The 24993-nt window shown below is 38.1% G+C and overlaps 1 protein-coding gene across 9 annotated transcripts; it reads right to left on the bottom strand.

The window, feature by feature from the left end:
• Positions 1-2210: 2210 nt before the first annotated feature.
• DLAT (dihydrolipoamide S-acetyltransferase) lies at positions 2211-20246 on the bottom strand (the record flags this gene model as incomplete). Of its 9 annotated transcripts, none has more annotated exons than XM_084248953.1 (14): positions 2211-2500; positions 3053-3189; positions 3758-3920; positions 4445-4584; positions 5172-5279; positions 5619-5711; positions 7384-7451; positions 13106-13259; positions 14276-14463; positions 16539-16665; positions 18374-18527; positions 18690-18814; positions 19431-19532; positions 19968-20246. In XM_084248953.1, 14 exons carry the CDS (start codon positions 20244-20246, stop codon positions 2371-2373), a joined length of 1968 nt encoding a protein of 655 aa, XP_084105079.1. In that variant the 3' UTR covers positions 2211-2370. The 9 variants fall into 9 exon arrangements, with proteins under 9 accessions (XP_084105079.1, XP_084105080.1, XP_084105081.1 ...); XM_084248954.1 differs by having other exon boundaries at positions 4445-4560; XM_084248955.1 differs by having other exon boundaries at positions 3758-3899; positions 4445-4560.
• Between the last annotated feature and the right edge of the window lie 4747 nt (positions 20247-24993).

Genomic DNA, 24993 nt, shown 5'->3' with positions numbered 1-24993 from the left:
AAGGACATAATAAACTGTGTATTTATACTTCAATTTTAATCTTTAACATTTTTTTCTTCAAAACAAACATTTTGAGATATACTTTATCATTGATTTAGAGATAAGATTTTTCTACAAATATGGTTTTAGATCAATTGTCAATAGTGATTATTTTCCCAGGTATTCTAGAGCTTGTAATTATTATGAAGTGATGACCATCCCTTGTAATATATTCCTAGCATCTTCCATGTTGGTCAACAACTCCTGTAGTAGATCAGGCTTTTAGATACTTTACTCACAAATCTCAGAATTAGAGTAGAGTATCTAACAGAGACAGACTACACATTAATCATGTTAGAATGTGTCACACCCTCAACCCCTCAATGTGAGGTTCCTCAGTAATTCCTTGAGCTTATTAAAGCCAGATTGTGTTTGATTATATTATCCTAAACAAAGTCCTTATTTTTTCAATTCTATAAACTCCAAATGTTTAAGAGTTTATACATACATTGCCATCCCTGAGTCTTACTTAATATGAAAAATAATTACCATCAGATCAAAAATTAGACCAGACATGTTGAAAACAGTTTAATTTTAACCAATCTAATTTTAACCAAAACCACTATTTCTAACTTTTATCTTTCAGTTCTGACAAATAGACTGAATCCATATTTAGATTATACTCAGATTAATTTTTAACTCAAAAAAATTAGAAGGCAACTTTTTATTTTTCTTTCAAGGGAACAAAAGAGCCATGGCATTGGCAAAGAATGAATTATCCTTGTAGTTCCATATATTTGAACAAGATGTGGCTCATACTGATGATGATGATGATGGTCCCTCGTGATAAGCTTGTTCCTTCTTCATAATCTAAGTTTAAGCTAACATTACCAGTTCCTGAAAAACTGAATGAATGTATTGAATTGTTTTTGTATAACACAAACAAGGGAATAGCTGTAGAATATATGGAGTGTCACTTACGCACCAGGTAATAATGAGCATTAGAGATACTTCAATACTGAAAAACCTAAATTTCAGTGTATACCTCCACATATTATACACACAAGGAAGCAACAGATTTATATAGTTGTAAACAATTCCAAATAGTTATTGAAACATCAATTCAATAGAAAGTCTGGAATTGTTCCCAATTCATTTTTATTATCCTGAATATCTTTCTCTTCCATTCCTAACAGAAGAAAGGCAAACTGTAACAAAATGGGTGAAAAGATTATAAAGTAGCAAACTACATAATTTTTCTCTTCAGTAGAAGTTTAGGACCTTCTTACTTTACATATGACAATGCTAAGGTGGAAAAACACAAAACAGTTTTTTTGGTACACATTTTTTACTTTATCCAAGTAGGAATGACCACTTTGTTTTGATCATCATCTTTTAACACTCCAAACTGTTCATCATTGTATGTCTCTCCTCCTTGTCAGACAGTTTCTGGTGATAAATGGACTTTGGCACAAATCCAACACTAAAAACCATATTTTACATATGTACACTTATTTTATAGTTACTTGCTATAGTTTTCCAAAGTTATTTGAGTAATAAATTCTGGTAATTTATTTGCAAGTACCTACCAGTTAATCTTGGAGGAAAAATTCCACTTTCACAATTACTCTCTGTTAAATCCATCAGTACATTCTTTTATTTGGAGGAAACTATAGAATTCTGCTCTCCAAGTTACATTTAAGTTATTAAAATAAATACCCACACAAATTCTCATTTATACCAAGTAGCTGATTTATATTTGTATCTTTATCTCAAGGGGGTAAAACAAACATTTAGGAATTCATAGAAAAATAAAGGACAGTGGATTGAAGAGGTCTATGAAAATGTTGACTTTTAAAATTTTACTTATTTTCCTTGAAGTTTTCTACCCTTCTTATCCATGATAGACCAAGATCATGTAACACAAAAGTTTTAATTAGGGTTAAATTCCAAAACTATACTTCAATTCAAACCCTTCTCCAAGAGAACTGATTTTCCTGACTTTTTCTTCTTCCCTCACATCTAAGCAAAACATTTGAGGCAATTAAATTTCAAAACCTCAAATGTCACTTTTATGTACATATCTCAACATGGAATCACAAGTCTAGCTCTACATTTCCCAATGGAAGAACTTATCACCAAAGGGCTAGGTCACATGTACCTTGACTAGGAGTACACAGCTTAAAATCTGGCATTTATTAAATGTGCACAATATTTGAGTGTAATTGGCATTGAAAAAATTCAGTAATGCCCATTACAAATAACTTATCTGAACAGACTAAAAAATAACTGGTTAACTTTAAAAAAAAAAAACCCTGCTTAATAATATATAAATATCTTGATAAGAATGAACCAATATGACTTCGGAGTGTCTAGAAACTCTTAGATTAATTATAACAACATGGTGACAGGTTTTTCAAGGTACTTTCTAAACTCAGCAAGCCACTGTGCTCCAACAGCTCCATCCACAACCCGATGATCACAACTGAGTGTAACAGACATCATGCTAGCCACATCAAATCTAGAAAAAGATAAAACATAATTAAGTATTCTGAGTGCAATCACTAGATTTTAGTAACCAGCCCAAATGCCAACTTCTATCCCACAATCCCAATCTGGTAATGTTATTTCCCACCTATCATTTATGTCTCCTATACCACTAGCTCAAAGTAGTAGCTTGAAAACAAAGACCAAAACAAGAGCATGGGTAAGCAAACTAAAGGTTAAAAAGGTCAAATAAAAATTTATTTGAATTCATTTATGTATTTTCTATGCCTGCTCTCACACTTCCATGGCAGAGTATTTGTAAGAAACTTTATGATCCAGAAAGCCTAAAATATTTACCAGCTGGATCTTTAAGAAAAAGAGACCTGATTCCTGAACTTAGAGTAAATAAGACTGCTTTTGGTAAAAGAGGAATTGCTACTCTAAGATAATCTTTTTTTCTATACTTATTTCTGATTCTATCTAAACCTCCAATATACCATATCAATAAATATAAACTTGAAATGCAAAGCCTCATACAAAATAATGAAAATTAGTTTACAGTTCTCTCTTCATTTTTGGTACTTACCCTTTTTCATTATCTGCAGGAACCAGCCTATCCTCTGAAGCACCAATTGCCAAAATACATGCCTGAGGTGGGTTAATAATAGCAGAGAAGTTCTTAATTCCAAACATTCCTAAGTTGGATATTGTAAAAGTGCCACCCTATAGGGAAAAAAAGATTAAAAACAGATTGCGTTAATTATGTGTCAAAATAAATCAGAAAAAAAAGAAAAGATGTAAAGAGAACCTTTTACTTTGTTCTAAGGCCTCTGAACTACCAAGATGACCTTTTACTTTGTTTTAAGGCCTTTGAACTACCAGGAAAAAGGAAAATGTTAAGTATACGAGGTGATAAATGTTAACTAGCTAGAGTATATTGATATTTCATAATGTATACATATATGAGAACATCAAGTTGTACAATTCAAATAGATACAATTCCTATTGGAAAATTATATTTCAATAAAGTTGAAAGAAAACAGAAAAAGGACTGAAGGGAATATATATTTTACTGAAACGATTATAATATGAACAAAAGTCAGTTGGGTGGCTTCTGCACACTAGTTGGAAAATGTCTTATTTTCAACTTTTGATAGACTGCTCATTTTTTATTTTCAGGACCTTGTATCAGTGCAAATACATGGCATAATCAAAGAACAGAAAATGGAGTAAAAGCATAACGCCCAACTTAAAAAGTAACATAATTTTTAACAATAAGGTAAACAAATACCTGGAACTCATGTGGCTGTAGTTTACCCTCTCTTGCTTTGGTTGCTAAAGAAACAACATCATTAGCAATGGTTTCCAGTCCTTTTATATGTGCATTAAATACAATAGGTGTGATGAGTCCTGCAGGAGTACTAACCGCAACACTGATATCAACAACATGATTTCTATTTAAGAAGAAAAAAAGAGAAGGAAATCTCAATAATCAACAATGCCTATTTAGAACTTATATGTTAGGTTAAGCATGAATACCCATATTTACTTCAGTTTGAGTTTGTGCTGCAGTTACATCAGAGATATATTTCCTGGATTTTACATTTTGCCACGCTCTATCCTTGACTTGCACTTTGAAAACTGAGCACCATGTCAGTCACATGCCACCATAATACTAACAAATATAGTTTTTGGTTTTGTTTTCAATCCTGACCCCCTTAAAATCTAGCACAACTAGTTAGTGAACAAAAAGGATTTACTCTGCTTTGTGAGAATTATCAACTTAATCATACATACCTGTACACTTACCTCTTTTTCCTGAACTCTATCTCATAAGTCGCTTTGTTTGCCTGTGGAAATGAACTCATCCCCTGCTGTGTATTCCATTTCTCTTTATCCCTTACACTCCCAGTTAAACATTAAATAACACAAGAAAACTGCTGACGAAATACACTTTCTCCAGAAGGGCTATACTTACTGTCTGATTACTGTGTCCAACCAAGAAGAATTTGCTTCAGGAACTTTTAAACATGCTAAAGCTGATGCTTTTATGATGAAGTCATTGACAGAAATTTTGCTTTTCCCTTCTAACATCTGCAAAGACAAGAAGCCATTGTAGTAATATGTAAATTACACTTGAACAAAGTAGGCTAAAAGAACTGAATAAAATAATACACTGGACATAAATGTTTCATGCCTAATTTCAAAGTAAATTTATTAGAAAATAGCTTTAATATTTTGACAATAAAAGTATGCCATCACTTTTAACCTGTTTAGCCAGTTACAAAGCTCTGCTGATGCTTCATTTCTTCATTCATCTGTTCATTTATTCATCTAATATTTGAAAGTCTATTTTGTGCTGTGCATATAACTCTATAGTCCTGGATATAAAGCAGTGGGAAAAAAAGATAAAAACTACTCTCAAGGAGAGTATATACCAAAAGAGAATCCAGGAGTATGACATCATACTGACTCGGCTAGGCTAAAATGGATCCATGGCAAAGTCAGTTTCAAATGATATGTTTTAATCAAGAGTTAGGAAACAAAAACTTTCCAGGATGTTCTCTGCAAGTTAAAATTGACACATCCACTTCCTATCATAAATTGGCATATTCTAACAAAAAATAGGGGCAAAAATATAAATGCTTGGTGGGAAAAATCAAAATTTTCAGAATTTATAGAGTTGGAATTTTCAGACCTTTTACCTTATTAAGTTCTTTCCGTACCAACAAAACTTCTCCCATATTTACATCAATAGAAAGGTAATAATGAGGTATGGTCTGCTTAGACTGCATTAACCGCTGGGCAATAACCTAAAACGAAGAGATTAAAAAATCAATTATCTTGAGTTGAGATCTTACCCTGTCTGCCCCTTCACCCCACTTTCTCAGTAAGGCTTACCACAAGTATTATTTGGATTAGAAAATGGAGGACTACACCATAACTTAGCTCCTTCTAAGAGTATTTAATCAGAACATAGTTTTCGTTTATCCCAAACATTTAAATGGTGAAACCAAACATCTCTTTAATCATCTAAGATTCTCAACTAGAAAAAAATCCCTGTTACTGTTTCAAACTACAAGTGTAATTAAACAGTCTGAGAACAGATGCCTCCAAAAGTTTTGGTTCCAGATTTATGGTAATGCTCTTACTCGACGAATGTTGCTGATAGGGATATCTGTGAAGACACCTGTAGGAACTGGTGCCACTCCTGGAGCCGGAGGAGGCACAGCAGCTGCCGGAGCCTGTGGATTGAAAACAGTTCATAGTAACTGTGGTTCAATCTTAGCATAAGCACCAGATTTCAAGTGATAGTGACTCTTTTACAGACCACAACATAAAAGTTAAAAGGCTTATATAAAAATAAACATCTTGGGCCTCCCCGGTGGCACAGCGGTTGAGCGCTGGGTTGCGAGGCTGCCTGCAGCCTCTGCAGCGCCAGTTCAATCCCCGGCTGCTCCCCAGCCACTGGAGGAGGGTCCCACATGGCGCGCAGACCTCTCCTGCCGCCCACTGCTCCCCTCAGCAGTGTACTTCGGTCCTTCTGCCTGTTCTCCTCCCCACTCTGGCTCTGGTGAATTCTCTCACCCTCCCACACTTCTGACTGTACCCAGTGCTTGTATAAATAAATAAATAAATCCTTAAAATAAATAAATAAATAAATAAAATAAACATCTCTATCCCAAAGGAGTAAAAGGAACTCAGATTTGGACTGCTTAAGATTTTGTTTTTTAATTTTTATACTTAGAATTTTGTAATCAGTTTTAAGTGTCATTCTTCTTGAAGCCAGAGCTTACGTTAAAATTATTTTGTGTAAAATTTCTTCAAGAAAAACAACTGAGGGCCTCCCCGGTGGCGCAGCAGTTGAGCGCTGGGTTGCGAATCTGCCCACGGCCTCTGTGGCACTGGTTCAATCCCCAGATGCTTCCCGGCCACCGGAGGAGGGCCCCACATGGCGCGCAGACCTCTCCTGCCGCCCGCTGCTCCCCTCAGCAGTGTACTTCGGTCTTTCTGCCTGCTCTGCTCCCTGCTCTGGTGAATTCTCTCACCCTCCCGCACTTCTGACTGTACCCAGTGCTTGTATAAACAAAAAAACAAACAAATAAATAAAACATGCCTCTATTAAAAAAAAAGAAAAACAACTGAAGTATTCTTAAATTGAAAGAATTAGAAGATAAATATAAACCAGGTAATCCATTTTCTTGAAGTGTTTAAAACAATGACAAATCTTTATTTCTAGCTGATATCCATGTGTCTTAATCAAACAGAAACTGGACACATGTATTAAATCTCTGTGTGAAATAAAAAACTACATACATAAAACTTAATATTCAGTCCAACAATTTGCAAGCATGCTTCTAAAAATAGGGCCTGAGGCCTCCCTGATGGTGCAGGGATTAAAGTCTCAGCGCTATCAAGCTATCACTAGCCACTGCAGCCTAAGTTCGATCCCAGGCCAGGGAACTAAGCCACATGCTGCAGCAGACCTCTCCTGTCTCGCCACTGCTCCCCTCAGCAGTGTATTTCAGTAGATCCTCCTATTCTGGTTCCCACTCTGTCTCTGGTGAATCCCCTCACTCCCCACACCTCCGGTCTACACTCCAGTTCTTGTATGCATAATAAAATAAATAATTTTAAAATAAAAATGGGGCCTGAATTAGGAAGGACAATGATAGAAAAAATTTAGAGTCACCATTCAGAAAAAAGAAAATTTGGAAAGCAGGCAGTATATCATTTTTGCTTTTATACATGAATGACAGCATATTCATATCTATGTATTCCTAACCACTGGAGTTAGGGAAAACACAGTTCTGGCTATACTTTAAGTATGAAATACTGTATGAAAAGATCTAATAGGTTGAACAAGTCTCTTGCCCCAGTAAAAATTAAAATATAAGTAAGTTGAATATAACTCACAGGAGCAGCTTTAGTAGGCACAAAAGAGTCAATGTCTTTCTTGATGATTCTGCCTTCTGGTCCCGTCCCTGGAAGAGACACATAAGTATCACAAATATGAGGGATATCAATGGTTCTTCCACATCAGCACTATAATCATGAAGGGAAGGGTTCTCTACCAAAAACCTTCTGAAGGGATGATTGTCTTCACCCTTGGAAAAACCAGCTTTTGTTAAGTATTAATTTGAATTCACAGAGTGCTCTTGCTTGATTTGTACTGGTTCTTTTCTTTTTAACTACAGCGTGTTATTCTCTTATTTTTAGTATTTCTTTTAGAATTTGCTACAATTAAGTTGTACTTTTAAACTAGGAAATCCCAGCAAAATGATAATGCTGAGTACAATTTACACTTCCAAAATAAAATCTAGCTGCCTCTTCCTGCTTAGCTCCAGAAAACCCTTTCTGAAACCTGAACTAAAATCAACCTCATTTAGGCTCTAGATTCATTCCACCATGCACAATTCCCTTTATACAAAGTTAACAAATATGATAACAATTGTTTTGGACAAAGCAGACAAGTCCATTTTTCTAACCCTAACTCTCATCTTTCAAATTACCTCATCTTTCAAATCATTCATTATTTATATGGTCTCCATCATTCACAGCTTGCTCAAAGAAGCCAAGGCTGTATGTTAGAGAAAAACGTGCAATGCACACATGAGAAAAGATCTTCGAAGTTTTTAAATAGGCTTAATTATATACATTCGATTTCCTTCTCCCATACAAAATCTGTTAGGTTTGACTGTAGACACAGTAGACAATCCTGAACCTACCTCTAAGGAGATTCAGAATTTAGTTATCAAAATACCTTTTACACTGGCCCCCTTCTAGAAAAAAAAGAAACTGGTCAAATGATTCATCACCCCCCAGGGCATACTTTTAAAGGGACTCTCATGTGCAGTTCTTCTCAACTCTTTTCCTTCATTACTAAAATTGAGTTGGCTAGGATCGTTTATCCTTACCAGAAGCTCTAGAACAAAGGTGGCAGCACTCCTATTAGATACCCAGCCTTTATAGAAGACAGAAATCATAACCTCCCCTTACAACCAAGGCTGACCTGGACACTGCAGTCCCTCAAGAGGAAGAAAGCTGTAGTATTATTGCCTTAAACTAAGCTTTAGCCACTCACGGTAATTCCATAACTATTAGGAGTTAGTGGAAATCCTTTAAATTCTTTTGCCTATCTCCCTAAGAAGGGACGACAGGCCATCATAAAGCAATATGGTATAACGGGGAAAGGTCCAGACTAAAAGTAGAAAATATTGGGTTGTTATAAAAAGAATGTAAACTAGACAGATAATTATAGTCACTTAATCTCATCTGGCCTTTAATCTTATTGGCAGAATATATATTATAATACCAGCCTCTGGTCACAGAAATTCTGTGATAAAGATAAAAAGGGGTAACAATGAGAAAGTGTTCTGCATCAAAGACACATAAAGCATTACGTGAGTAGTCTTGAAGCAAGTCAAATTCTTATCAGCACTTAGGTTTTGACACAGTTTCTCCCCGAAATGATTCCATTTTGATCAAATTTGCTAAGCAATCTGTCCCTTCACAGAGGGGAGGCGGACTGAAGATTGAGTCCAATAACCAAAAGCCAATAATTTAATCACTCTTGTTCTCATAAAATGTCCATGCTCATGGATAGAAAGAACCACTAACATTCAAAATAACTATGCTGCCTAAAATAATACACAAATTTTAGGCAACCCTCATCAGAATATCAGGAATATTATCCCCATCAAAATACCAGCCTTAAATACCAGAGAAAATGAACAAAAAAAAGAAAGAAATTTATAACGAAACCACGAAAGGCCTCAAATTGCAGAAGCAACCCTAAGAAAGAAGGAGAATGAGAACTATCAGCACCTGACTTCAAAGTTTACTATAAAGCAGCTGTATTAAAAACCACAAAAAGAGACATGGAACTAACAAAATCAAAACTCCAGAAATAAATCCACATACATACCAGCACCTAATCTGTGATAAAGCAGCTGTGACCATAAAAGGGGGGAAAGGAGAGTCTCTTTAATAAAAGGTGCTGGGAAAATTGGAGAGTCACATGTAATAGACATTAAGTTGGATCCTTGATAATTCCATCTAAAAAGGTAAACTCCAAATGATTTAAAGATTTAGATATAATACCTACATCAATAAAATATAGAAGAAAACACTGACAATATGTTCCTGTGGCAACAGGAACCCCTGTGGCAACAGAATTAAAAACAAACTACTGGGAGCACCCCAAGTTAAAAATCCTTGTACAGGGCCTCCTTGGTGGCGCAAGGGGTTAAGCAACACACTATGAAGCAATCCGCAGCCTCTGCAGCGCGAGTTTGATCCCTGGCCAGCCAGGGAGCAACCCACATGGTGCAGCAGACCTCTCCTGTCTTGCCCGCTGCTCCCCTCAGCAGTGTGCTTCAGTTGGTCTGCCTATTCTATTCCCCGCTCTGTCTCTGGTGAATCCTCTCACCCCCTGCATCTCTGGCCAATACCCCAGCTCTTGTATGCATAAATAAATGGATCTTTAAAAACAAACAAACAAAAAAGCCTTTACAGTACAAGAAAATCTAAGACAATTAAATAAAAGAAAACATTTATACAATATATAACTAACAAGGCATTACTATCCAAGGTACAATTCAATAATAAAATAAGAAACCCAATTAATAAATGGGCAGCCAAAATGAACAGATAATTTACCAAAGAGAATATGCAGAAGGTCATCAAAAGACATGAAAAAATGTTCATCACCACCTCTAATAAGTGAGATACAAATTAAAAACACAATGAGATACCACCTCATCCTGTGAGAATGGCACATATTAAAAAGAATCCCAACAGTAAGTATTGGAGAAGATACAGAGAAAAGGGAACTGGTGAACATGTAAACTGGCACAACCATCATGGAAAATCAATCTGGATTTATCTTAAAAAACTAAAAATAGAAAAACCCTATGAATAGTTAATTCCATTCTTGGGCCTATATCCACAAAATGTAATACCATATACAAATACCAACCAACCCTCTTCTGTTCTACAATATTCACAGCAGCATTATTTACAATAGCTAGGACATGGGAGCAATTTGGGTCAAGAAGACAGGGTCTACACACCATGGAGTATTATGCAACCATAAGAAATAATGAAATGTGGCCATTTTCAAAAAAATGAAGGAAATCTGAGAATTATGTTCAGCAACACAAGTAGAATGATAAAAATAAATACTGGACATTTGCATAGCAGATAATGTGATTGCATAAAACACTTTTAAAAAGCCACTGGACATCAGTGAACACCCTGAGAGTGAGGGGAGGGAAAGAGACAAGGGGATGCAAGAAATGATGCATCCACCAAAACCAAAACCAAAGCAGAGGGAACACTAAAAGCTCATTCAGTCTTGAAAAAAGATTTGAGTGCTCACAATAAATATTAATAGATGGAAAGACAGAGATACAGACAGATAAAATCACTCTAAGTAGCCCACAAAAAAGTACATATAGGCTGACTGTACTATAAATCCAGAGCCACAACCTAACCACAAATTATGGCTCCCTTAAATTCACTTTCCCAATCTATAAGAGCATTATTTCACAATCCCTCTACCCTCAAACCTCCCCACTCATTCCCCAGCTGATATCCTCACTTCATACTTTATTGATCAAATAGTAGCAGCGAGAGATTAACTCTCATCTTCTATGACCAAACCTATAAATGTCCTTTATTCTCTGCTCCCATAAAAAGACAAAATGTCCCTTATTACTATCAAGTCAAGACTATCCCATAAACTTTGTTCCTTATCAAATTATTCTGCCCTTCCTCCCTTTCCGCATCATCTTTTTATTCCTTTCTATCAGACCCCTGGTTACCAACCAGGGCAATTTGCCACACCCAGGGAACATCTGGTAATATCTGATGATATTTTTTATTTTTTTATTATTTAATTCTCATAAAAATAAAAAATTTCTCATGATATTTTTGGTAAAGCAGGGGTACTTCTAACATCCAGTGGATGGAGGCTACTAGGACAACACCCTATAATGCACAGGATACATCCCCAACAAAGATTTATTCGGTCAAAAATGCCATTAGTACCACAGTTGAGAAACTTTATGCTAAGCTCAAGATACTATTACTTATTTTCAAAAGCCCTCTCTTGAGCCCATTTTCTCAGTTTTTATGTCTTGCTTCATAGCAAAGCTTCTCGAATGAGTTGACTACAATGTTTTCTGTACTTCATCCACTTTTCAAGTGATACAGACTAGATTTTATTGCACTGTTCTCCTGAAGTTATGGTTGACAAGCCCCCAAATCTAGTCCTTGACTAAGTTCTGTTGTATGTTAATGTATCTTATAGCTGTTGACTGTCACCATTCTTGTCTGAGCCACCAACATCAGCTCTGGCAAAAGCATCTTAAAAGGTGCCTTGGCTTTCACGTAATCCATTTCCACAGAGCAGTCGAAACGCTCTTCTAAATGATATATTTCATTTTAGGTCACTTCCGTGCTTTAATTTTTGAATGACTTCCTATTGCACTTAAAATTCAAATCTATCACAACCTATAAGGTCCTGTGTGTTCCTACCCCTATGTTTCTTTCCAACCTCATTGGCTACCACTAGACCTTTTGCTCACTTTTGCTCCATTATACTGTTCTCCTTTGAGGTCTTCAAACACGCCAGGTTCTTTTCCACTGTAGACTATGTACTCTGGTCTCTTTACCCAAAAAATGCTTTTACTCCAGTGCTTTACTTAAGAACTGACTCCTCAGCTTTCCGATCAGATCAAATATCATTACAAAGATATTCCCCAACTATGCTGTCTAAAAGCAGTCCTAATTACACATATATCTACCCTAGAAAAATCACTCTATTTCTTTCTTAGCAATTAAATCATCTAAATAATCTTTTTAATAAGTATCATTAAAGCTAATACCTATACAATACTTTCTATGTGCAGCACTGTTGACTATTTAATTCTCATAAAAAGCACTATTTTAAAATAGAACTGAAGAAACTGGGACACATAAGGGCATACAACTAGTGCACAGCAGAGCTGGGATTCAAATCCAAGCAGTCGAGTTCCAAAGCCCACACCCTTAATTACTATGCTGTACATCCTTTCTGTTCCTTTCTTTCCTTATTGCTTATATGGGTAATACAAGCAACTGAAACTGAAATATTGTCTGTTATATAAATGTGACATATGTTGATAATACTCAGTGAACATTTATTTAAATAATAAATAAACCACATAATGCTGCCTGCATAAGAATATTGGGATTTTTCCACTTTTACCTTTAGTAAGTTAATCAGTATTGCTAAATATCTAATAAGTGACCCTTTGTTTAAATTGTTCAGATATAATTACTAACCTTATTATACAATCCAGTCCTATAACCCAACTTGGCTGATCAAGAGCATTAACTTCCACCAACAATAAAGCATTTCCCATGAATAGAGAAGGCAGGGGGGAAGCTATTTCAATTGTCTGCATCCCAGACAGATTAGCTCAAAATGTTTCCCTTCTCTGCAGGGATAACAAAAGAAATATTTCCCTCCTTCACCCTTCTCCCCACTATCCCAGTCAAGATGACTATATACAGTTGTACATGCTGGTCTTAAGGAGGAAATTCAACTAAATTTTAACTATATAGTCCCATTCTACCGAAAAAGATTTACCTTTTACTTGTGTAAGGTCAATCCCTTTCTCGGCTGCCAATTTCTTTGCAAGAGGGCTAACAAACAACCTCCCCTTTGGTCCAGCAGGCGTAGCTGGGCGAGTGGCTGAAGGTGTAGGGGCTACAGGTTGGGGAGTTGGAGGAACAGAGGCCACCTTTTGAGAAAAGTCACAAATTATAAATTTACCACTGCAAAGGTTGGTCTGAAAGATCAGTAGTTTCAATTAAGTAGCTTTCACCTTTGTTCCAAATGTAATGCATAACCTGCTTAACCAGTGATATGGCAATAGGACTAGTAGTAACAATACTTTATATCAAAGACAGAAAAAAGTCAAGTTATCTTACTCTGTGATAACATAGAGGCAGGGAATTTAACACTGCTGACAGTATATGATAGCTTTACAGCCTTTTTTCACTTTAATCTCTTGCTGCATTAATGATTCTCTTACATCACCAACATGGTTTTTGTTTTTAATCTAATTTCAAAACACAAAATCATGCTGGATGGTTCCATTTTGAAAGTACCTTAAGAAATAAACCAAGGTTCCATGTTGAAAGTACCTTAAGAAATAAACCAACACTGCTATTTGTCAGTTCTACATAAGTGTATGACAGTCAGAAACCAAGTTTTCTCTTGAAACAGGTACTCAAACGAATCTAGCCTCTTCAGAAGCCTAATTATGGTGTTATTAGTGCTTCTACTTCATATAAGCTTATGTTACAGGTACACAGTGTACAGTATATATGTATACATATAGAATGTAAAGACTGAATTCTATTCAAAACAGGGTATGCAAGGTCAAGATTCCAATGTATTGCAAACATAAACTTGCTCTACCATAATATGTAAAATACCAAGGGACAGAAACTGTAAATTCTACTGAAAACACAGAACAAAGCATTATCCTCCCTAAGCAGATCTATACCTCAAGCAGAAAAAGAACATGTCACTTAAGTTTTGTTCTTGGCTGGACTCAAGGCAGCAGGAAAAAACAATCAAACTATTGAATATTAGGTAAATGGCCTAGCGCCACACACTTTACAGGCCTCCACAAATGTTAACTGCCTCCTTTATTCACAGGCTCTTAGAACTAAAATATTATCTAATCCATTTTCTATAATTTAGAGATGAATAAGGTAAGTGTTCCTTTATATCTAGAAGCATACCTACCGGGGTTGGGGGTGGAGGAGGTACTTGTGGTTTTAAATCAGTTACTTCAGTTGGCCTATAGTCAGCAAAGGCTGGAATATCTGCCTCTTTTTCTACAATGATACAAAGTGGGGTTCCTAGAGGGACATCTCTTGTCCCCTCTGGAATCAGGATTTTTGCCAGGTAACCTTCTTCTTGCACTTCAAAACCTTGAATAGAAAGAAAAATTATTAAGAGACTTAAAGAACGCCAATATACCACTAAACTCAAAGAAGGATTTAAGTAAAAGACTTCTCTGGCAAACAAGCTACATAGTCTTTTTGTAAGCTATTTAATCTTAGGGTCTCGCTTCTTTACCTAAAGTAAAATGGGGATAACAGTAACATTCTCACAGGAAGATTATAAAGATTCAATGAATTAATACTTTCCAAGTATTTAGAAACAATACTTAGTACAAAGCAAATACTAAATAATTGTCTGCTAAATAAAACATGATCACTAACAGGTTAGTTCTGAGAGTTGTTCTTAAACACATCTCCAATGGCAGTCCCTACAAAGACACGAGAGACTCCAAGATGACACCAGGTGTACTGGTAAATATGGCATCAGCTATGCTGTTAAAGACCAGAACCACATGGATGTTAAATTGAGGAGCAACCACCTGGATAGTGGTGTGAGACTACACACCTAAAAGCATCTTTGGAGCTTTTTAGAGAGGTTAGACTTGGAATTACACTAAATATTTAAAGAAATATAGCATAACTATAACTATATAGTATTGACAACTTACATTTTACCAGTTACTGATTTTTTTCCAAGGAACTTAAATATAAAGCGTTAACAAAAGTAAAACTCGGGCCTCCCCGGTGGCGCAGTGGTTGAGCGCTGGGTTGCGAAGCTGCTCGCAGCCTCTGCAGCGCTGGTTCGATCCCCAGCTGCTCCTCGGCCACCGAGAGGGTCCCACATGGTGCGTAGACCTCTCCTGCCACCCGCTGCTCCCCTCAGCAGTGTCCTTCGGTCCTTCTGCCTGCTCTGCTCCCTGCTCTGGCTCTGGTGAATTCTCTCACCCTCCCGCGCTTCTGACTGTACCCAGTACTTGTATAAATAAATAAATAAATCTAAAAAAAAAAAATGTAAAAAAAAAAAAAAAGTTCTTTAAAAAAAAAAAAGTAAAACTCAAAGAAGCCATCTGCAGAGTAGATCTGCCTTCTGGATCTTGGCTTCCTGTAACATTGTGCCTCTTTGAGGAACACATCTTTGGGAATCCTTCCATTTCTCAATTGGGAATTAATAGCCAATAAAAGATGTTTAAAAAGAAGTGACTCCAAGGTCACAATACAGTTTAAAGAGTTTCACCAAAGTTATACTTCCCCAGAGACTAGAGTCTCTAAAATACCAGTCTGTATGGAAACACTGGTATACAAATTAACAGAAACCTTTCATCCAATAAAATCTTCTGGGGAAACACAATGCACAAAAAGATAAAAACGAATTGCTTCATGGAAGTGGAAAAGGGGACAGGGCACAGTGGAGCCCTGCTTGTTAAGCTTTCCTTCATGCCAAGATGCCATCACGAGCCATGGGATTTGAAGAACCATCCAAAACACCCACTTCAGAAGATGCCCACAAAATCTCTTGCTACATCTCTGGGGACTGAGCAGGGAATAAACAGTATTTACAAATATCGTATTTGTATTTACGAACAGTATTTACAAATATTTATAAATATCACACAAATATACAACTGGATTTTGTTTCTGAGCATAAAAATCAGAACAGGAGCACAATGTGTAATCTAAACACACATGTGTGTAAACATACATATATATACACACGCGTGTGATAGAATACACACACACACACAAAGATCAAACTATGAAAGTCTAAACCCTGGCTTCAGTTTTTCCCCAGTCATCTTAAATTCTTTGGCATTTTCCTGCTTGAAAGTTATTTTTTCCTGTTTCCTCTATTTTCTCCCAATATCCAATTTAGATTACAGCAGTTCTGATATAGCTTTCCAGTAACATAATAAGGCTAAGAAGCAAAGTCTGGCTTAAAATTAATCTAAGTTGATATTCCTTGATTCAGTGAGAGTGCAATATGAAAGTGGTAAGTCTGACTATATACATTTTTGTTATGAGATACTTTGTTCCAGGAAATGAATGCCAAGAATTAAAATTTTGCATGTTATCATTCACTCATTTTAAGATAGGACAGCAATCCTCCCTCTTTCCTCAATGGGAAACTTAGTGCCTCAACCATTAAAAAATTGAAGAAATCTCACCTATAGTGGCCTTATCAGTCTCTATCTCTGCCAATAAGTCTCCTTCATTTAGCTTCTCACCCACTTTTTTTTCCCATCTCTGAACTGTGCCCATGGTCATTGTAGGAGAGAGGGCAGGAAGAACCACCTGTGAAAGCAAACACATATTATTGCTCAATACTAGGCTAACTTGGATACAATGGCACCCAGGCAAGATTGAACAGTTTTATGGTAGGATAGTGACTATGACAATCCAAATTCCCATCTGCCTGATACACCAGAAAAGCAAAAGCTGAGTGCCTCAGTAGTATCCTACCAGTTAAATCTCAAATTTTACAGAATCAACTATATTCCAACCCACTCTCTAAAGTTAAAAGCAATGGGCAAATGGGAAAGAACTCTCTCTAGACAGTGAAAATTAATTCCTTGGTAAATATCTAAGCACACAAAATCTTTTCATCCTAATACTTAGACTAAGCTAGAAGTTATTTCCACAAAATGATCTTGGTCCAGACTATTCAATTAAAATTTTGCTGTGCTCTATATTAGGCCTATCTCTTTACTCAGAGGAAGTGCTTTTCTCCCAAGCTTCACAGATACCTTTACAAGATTTAAAACAGAACAAAACAAAACAAATCGCCAACAACAATTAATATTAAGAATTGGTCTTACAACAGTCAACAAAGTCCAAATATCAGGTTTTCTGGTCTAAATTAAAAATGTTTTCCTATTTATATGGCCTGTACATCTACTGAATTAGGACTCTTATTTAGTTATTACAGATTTTTGAGCTGTCGTCTTAGTTTTTTGTATCTAATTAACAATAGAATTATGCAGAGAGAAAAATAATTTTAATTGATGCTGTCTCAGGAAGGCAGGGGAAAAAAGTAAAGACTTATAACTCTAATACTTTTTTTTAAAGTTTTTCTTGTTTAGAATTGTCTTCTTCACTACTTCTTAAAAATTAGTGAAGCCAATAATCTCTACAAACTATTTTAAAGAGTGATTAAGATATACCCCTAATACTTGCACACAAACCCATGGACATAAAAGGGGGAGAAATGAAATGAGTTGTATGTAACGAGATAGAAACTGCTGAACAGTATAAAACAAATGTGTGAATGAACATCAGGCAAAATTTCATCATTTGTGATTGTTAATACTAGATCATGAAGTAGAACATTATTTCCAAAGTAGAAAATGATTCCTATACAGAAATATTCACAAATAAATTAAGTGAAGGAAAAGTTTTACTCTTAATTCTTCAGAAAAATGACAGTTGGTTTTTATCCATTTCCAATGACTGAACACACAAATGTACATGGGATAACCCTAATAGCTAATAAACTGATATGTTCTGACATACTATTTAGTTAATAGAATCAACAGTGAACAATAACTTCAGCTTTGTTGCAATGCTAGTATACTGATTTATTTTACGCTCACGCTGTCAGTTTTCTCATTTATTTATATCATAGTACTCCTTTACCAACTGTTAGGAAACATGTCAAAGGAAAACATAAATTGGGGATTTTCATTCAACAGCCAGCACTTGGGACTGATTAAAACCTCTATTAATACAGGGAGTAGACGTAAGTACAAATGATCCTGAAAACCTAACATAATGTTCTTGAATGAAAAGTTCCAAAAACTGAGGCTGAGAAAGTAACTTGTCCAAATTTACTCACCAGGAAATAACTAGTAACAAAAATGATCACTTTTTACGTTAAAATCTCTGTTTACTTCCAAATGACAAGAGCTAGTCACATTTGATGCCAATTTCTAGAATGTGATAGCCAAAAAATGAAATAAAATGAAAAATTATCTAGAGCAAACACTCAGAGGCTGAGCCTCACCTGCATGTGAGTGGGATATGAGCTACCAGGAGCCTGAGCAGAAGGTGTAGGTGGCGAAGCAGCAACAGCAGGGGTTGGTGCTGGGGCTGCCTGTGGGGTGGGTGCTGCCGAGGAATCCAATGTATAATTTTTAAAGGCCTCAACATCCTCAGGCCTAAGGAAGAGAAAGAATGCATAAATATAAGGGGATTATAAAGCAGATTTAGCTCCTACAGAAGTAGCCTTAGAAGCCTTTAACACCTAATTTTTCAATTCTGGGTTAAAATACTCTACTAAGCATAAGGTAAGTTCCACAACTTACCAAGGAACTACTCACTTTTCAACTGTAATACAGATGATGGCTCCTATTGGCACATCTCTGGTACCTTCAGCAACAAGTATCTTTGCCATGTAACACTCCTCCAGGCTTTCAAATCCAACGGTGGCTTTATCCGTTTCAACCTTTTAACAAAAAAGCAGGAGCTTAGGTTTGGACTGCTAGTATAACTTTTATTAGCCTGTGTCTAAAATCATACAGTTAAGCATTCAAGTGAAGATAAAGCCTCTATCACAGATCTGAAAGAGGAATTTTTTTTTTTAAGTTGTAGCTAAAAACCTATTTGGCGGGCCTCCCTGGTGGCACAAGGGGTTAAGATGCAACCTATGAAGCTGTCTGCAGCCTCTGCAACCCGAGTCTGATCCACCTGATCCACCGCCAGGGAGCAACCCACAAGCATGGCAGACCTCTCTCCTGACTCTCCTGACTTGCCCGCTGCTCCCCTCAGCAGTGTATTTAGATCAGTCTGCCTGTTCTGCTCCCCACTGTCTCTGGTGAATCCTCTCACCCTCCCCCCACCCTGGCCTGTACCCCAGCTCTTGTATGCATAAATAAATAAATCTTTTTAAAAATGAAAAATAAAAACCTATTTGGCAAGCTGCTGACAACTTATCGAACCAATCACCTCCAACAGCGAGTTGCAAGAAAAATTGCGTTACTTAAGCAAAAGGGAAGATTAACCACCCAGAAAGTTAATGCTCAGTTCTTTCCAATTCATTTCCATACTGTAAAACAACATACCTCTGCAATCAGTTCACCCTCATTGATTTTTTCGCCTTCCTTTTTTTCCCACCGGGCTATAGTGCCTGCCTGCATTGTGGGGGAAAGAGAAGGCAATGGAACCTGGAAGAGAAAAAAAGTGAAACACTAAATTTAAAAGGGCTGTCTCACTCTCGGTCTGGTTTAATGTTTCATTCAATTAAATGTAACTTAATGCAACGAGTATATACTGCGTCCCCTCTCAGGCTGGGCGCACGGGATGTCAAGGGAGTTCCTACCACCACAAAGTTGTTGCTCCCCAGCCTTCCTGTGGGTCTGACAGGGCACAGACCTCTGCACACTTTCCACCCACAGGCCCACACGTTCGGAGCTCGTCTTTCAATGGAACAGACGGCGAGGGGGAGGCTCAAGAGCGAAAGCAAAGCTGGGTCTTGGAGAAGGGGCCATGACATATACTGGGAGTGGAGAATCCCTGAAGCCTTTGAGGAAGAATCTGGAGACCAAGAAGCCTGCCCTGAAGGACAACGGGGTGCCGCGAAGGGCAGATGTGGCGCTCACCTTCTGATGCGGGGGGAGACTGTAGCAGCGGCGGCCTGGCCCCCCGAACAGCTGCAGCAGGAGGCGACTCCGCGGCGCGGCCCCGCGGCTGAGGCTGCAGCCGCTGAGCGCCCGGACCCCGCCGTACCCCGCGGTCACGCTGTGGCCACGAGCCGCAGCCGGGCCTGTGCGCGGGGTCGCGCCCGGGGCCCCCGGTCTCTCCCTCAAGGCCGTCCCCCGGGCCCCGAACCCAGCCCCGGGGGCCACATTCCGGGCCCGTCGCGCACAGACGCGCCACATCGTGCCGCCGACCCCACACGCCCCAAGCCCAGCGCGTCTCCGGAGTGACCTCTCCGGGCGCGGCGCCGCGCAGCCGTCAGCCACGCCGCGCAGCCGCGCGCTGTCGTAAAGCCGCCCCCGGCCGCGCCCCCGCCCCCGCCCCTCGCGCGCGGGCGCGAGCGGCGCGAGCGGGAGAGCGGGCGCGGGGGGCGGGGGGGGGTTGTGGGGCACGGCCGGGAGTTTGGGACTAGGGCCCGGCCCGAGACCCGGGAAAGGCCGGCCTGCGGGCAGCACGGGCCAGAGCGCGGGACGGCCGACGGGGAGGGGCCGCGGCGGGCGCGGGCTGATGGCGGCGCAGTGGGCTGACCGGTGGGCTGAGGGGAGGGGCCTCGCTTGGCGGAAAAGCCGGGGACGGAGCCCGAGCCCCGGCCGGGCGCCCGAAGCCTGAGGCCGCGGGGCTGGGCGGGGGATCCCCCTTCACCCCCACCCCCACCCCCGGCAGGGAAGCGCCCGAGGTCCCGGGAATCCAGGCGTTTGGGTGCCGCGCCCGCCGCCCCGCGGGTTTGGGGGCTCCTCCTTTGCGCTCGTCCTGGCTTACGGGGTTCTCGTTTCAGGGGTGTAGCCCCAATTGTTAGGGGGAAAAGGATGTCCCAAAGCTAATTCCATATAGGCTTTGTGGACTCCACCCCCACCCCAGGTCAAAGCCAAAGACACTGGGAACTCCAAATCCCATCACCACCAAAGGGAAGGTGGCTGGGACCTGAGGGTGGGGTTAAGCAGCCAGGTGGATACAAAAGGCAGACACGTGGGCTTTGGGGTCCCCCATTTTGGCTCTCCACCAGCTCTTAGCGTTCGGCCAGCTTTGAGAGTGACTTTGGGTTTTCAGGTCGTCGGATTGGGTAGGACGCATTAGCTTTGGGACATCCTTTTCCCCCTAACACAACCAGAAACCAGAGGGAGCAGGTTTTCAGGCCCTGTGGTGTGAAGGGCAGCCAAGAGGAAGGTGCTTTCCCACCTTTACCAAACCTTGTAGCAGGATTAAGCAGATGTGCGGCTGGGATTTGCAGAAGAATTACTGCAAAGAGCCACGCCTTTGTTATGCTTAGTGTATTTCGTACTAAAACTAAGCCCTCAGCCGGTGAGGGCTGGAAGCATGTCGATTGTTCTTCCATGTGACCCGGTTTAGTATCTGATAAATTGTGGAGGCTGGATAAATGTCTTTTGAATGAACGAACGAAAGGTTATCTGCACTTTGTTCAGAACAGTTATATTGCAGGATTATCAGCCTATAATTAGAAAATATTTGAGCTGAGTGACATTTCATTAAGAGGAGGAGGCATGGGCTGTATTTATAGCACCAAGTAAGTCCCCAGTGTAAGATGGTCAGAGAGCATCAGCCCAAGAGTAGAAGGAAGAAACCAACTTTTGAAAACAAGTTCAACCTCGCTGGTAATAATATATCTGGGAAATTGAAACAGCCAAGAGGTATCATTTCGTACCTACTAAATTGCTAAAAACCCTTTATGAGATTGCAGAGAAAGAAATACTCATTAAGGGCACTGAATATTGTTTGTAGAGATGCCAAGCAGTAGGAAAAAACGTTTACATCTTTCCCCAAAATCCTACGCTAGTATCCTTCAGGCACTCAAAACAATATTAAAAAATGTTTAGTATCTTTTTAACAGAAATAATTGGGAAAACGATCCAAAAATGAGGAAAAGATTAATAGCAGGCACATTCTAACAGAATTCTAACAGACCCCTAACAGAATAATATGCAGGTAATAAAATAAAAACCTATTTGAAATCCTCTAAACGGGTTGGATAATTTAATGAAAAGGAAGACTCAAGTCTTAAGATTTGAAATCTTAAGTCTCACAGAATTGTTGATACACAATGGGTAGAGGAACAGAGGAATTAGTTGGTAATGAAAGATTCTAAATTAAGCTCTTTACATATTTAACTTTAACGTGATCAAATAACCTAATTAAAATGGACTTTAGTACTTGAAAGTGTGTACTTGGATGTCAAGTAGGGCTAAAGATTTCAATATACAAAACATTTAAATGGAAGTGATAAAGCCGACAAGTCTACTTAAGTTTTAGGAAGATAGCTTTCAAATTAATTTGGAAATTGTTTTTTTAAAAATTAAATTTCTGAAAGTTTTAACAATGTTGCTTTGCTCTTGCATTAGAGATAGTTTTGTCATGTAATTTACACTCAGGTTATGTGCATATGTACATACAATTGCAAAAAAATGCTAAATCAATGAATTCTTTTTGCTAATAATAACCTATTTTGTGCTTACACTAGAAATACGATAGTAAAATAAGTGCAGCAATAAAGTCACCCTTATCTCCACTGCCCAAGTAATGAGTAAACATGCTACCTGGGAGATCACTTGAGGAAATTTGCTTTCACTTTGGTAGCCTTATTGATTAATTTCAGTCAATAAACACAAGTGAAAATGATTAATGGTATTCAGTTTGCAAACTCCATTTTATTCATAGTTCTGCTTTTTCTTTTTTAATTAGTTCATAAATCTGGTACATACAGGCAGTTAAAACTGGTTATCACTTTGATAATCAGGAGCCTCTGGTATAACACAATCTTCATGAAAACATTGTAAAACAGGGAGAATACACAGTAATTAATAATCTCTGAGAACAATGGTTGCAAACATCCATGTTTCTAAGAAAATATAACTTTACATATATATGTATTTTAAGCAAGCTATACCTCTTACATAAATTCAGACAATAGGAGGAGTGTGCAATCATAATGCTTACTTTGTGAAACAAAATAATTATAATTATGACCTAAATGCTTTTAAGTAGAGTCCTCTGGATTAGATGTAGAGCATAACGATATTTTCCCTAATTTACAACCATCCTGGTCAAAAAGCTGGAAAGCTGGCCAGTAAGTAGGATTGCTATTACCAAGTAAGTTTAACCCAAATTCTTTAGGTATAAATTATAAAGTATTCTGATTCCAGTTAATTTAGGAAACAGAATAGTCTTCAGTTTTTAAATTAAGACTTTCAAAGGAACTTCACTTTCTATTTAGACTAGGTTTCATAAGAGGGTCAGGTTTTTTTTTAATCTAACAGTTTAGAGATTATGGATTCTATATAAACATTCTAATTCCTTAGTTTGCTTAAGGAAAAGAAAACTTCAGCAGTAGGAAAAAAGGACCATTCCACACAAATGCAATTAGGGGACAATAATCTGAATCAGTGAGAGGCCTAGCCTCTGTGTATCAAAGAGGAGACTTTTAAAACCAGAATGAATCAATGCACACTCCTCAGCAAGCTCCTCTGTCTTTAGAAACTGGACTGAGGATTACTAACACATTTTATACAAGAATTACTGGAGTTACATCCTGTAACAGGGATATTTAGTCATTACCCGTGGCATTTGAGATTAATGAACTAAAGGGGAAAAAATTACCTTATTTATTCCCCTGAACTCAACTTCAGCCTTCTTGGGAGGCACTGAGGCCATGCAGCAACTTTTCCAAAGGACATAGAGTTAAATGAGGTTGAGAACTTTGACATTTTTCTCTGATTTAATTTTCTCCAAAAACTTAAATTCTACATAATGACAAAACTGTTGGCTGAAAGAAAACTGACAGGGAAAAACTCATTTAAAAATGAGACAGACATTCAAGATAAACTATACAGGAAATACAATAATGGATTTTGGCCTGATAACCCTCATGCTGGTATATAGCAAAACAGTAAAATTCATGCAACAGAGAAACTGGTGACATGAAGACTTTTTCTCTGGACTTACCGGGGGAAAAAACAGAATATATTGGTGGGTTTTTTTCCTCTTTGCTTTCATAATGAATTATTCTTGCAATTGACTTGACTTTCCTAGTCTTTTCTGAAATATTCTTCAATAGAAGAAGATCATTAAACTTACATGGAAGACATCAGGTGTCTTAAGCTCCTTCTTTCTGCTAGAGGTGCAATCAAGTAGATTACATAAAACTACCTCCACAACGAAAATAGCAGGTAGAATTGGAACAGGAATTAGTTGTCATTAATATACTCGTAATAAAATAAAGCTGTTCTGAAACCACAAGGGCTGGTAAGAAGAGCCTGTATAAAAGCTACTGGGTTCCCTAGAAAATGGATACGGTATACAGAATGTGAGAATATACAGGACTCACACTCAAGTTATAAAAATAGACATGGTTCTCAGACAAAAAGCAAATGAGTACAAAAGAATTTTCCAAACATGAACTATTTTAGAAAGACACACCTATATAAAACAACACAATGTCATCTTAGAGCGCCAGTAGTCTGCTGAAATGGCTGAAAAGGGGAGATGAACTAGAGACAGACAGATCAAGAACCCCAAATTGATCTGTTTGCCTCTTCTGGTTGGCAGTGTACATCGGTGATCACAGGCAGACTTCTTTTGGATATATAGACATATAAATATATCTATATATACAGATACATATGAAATTGCTGATTGGTTGATAGTTCTTGGCAAATGAATGAGAAAACCCAAGTTATTTAGTAATCTCTAGAAGTTTCTTTTAGCTTCTACACTTGACAATGTTGCACATGAGAAAGGATTCTAGGGTTTTGTTTTTTGTTACCCAGAATCAACCCTGCCATTCACAACCCATGCTCCATGCCCCATGGTTTCTATTGTGCCCTAAAGGATTGGCCTAAATATATAATAGAAAATAACTCTGGTCTTGAAATGAGGAGGCACAGACCAGTAACTCATGCTCAGTAATCATAAATCACA

This window comes from Talpa europaea (genome assembly GCF_964194135.1).
Source record: "Talpa europaea genome assembly, chromosome: 12".
Classification (NCBI taxonomy): Eukaryota; Metazoa; Chordata; class Mammalia; order Eulipotyphla; family Talpidae; genus Talpa; species Talpa europaea.
The sequence above is the reverse complement of the archived record's forward strand: the minus strand, read 5'-3'. Positions and strand labels throughout refer to the sequence as shown.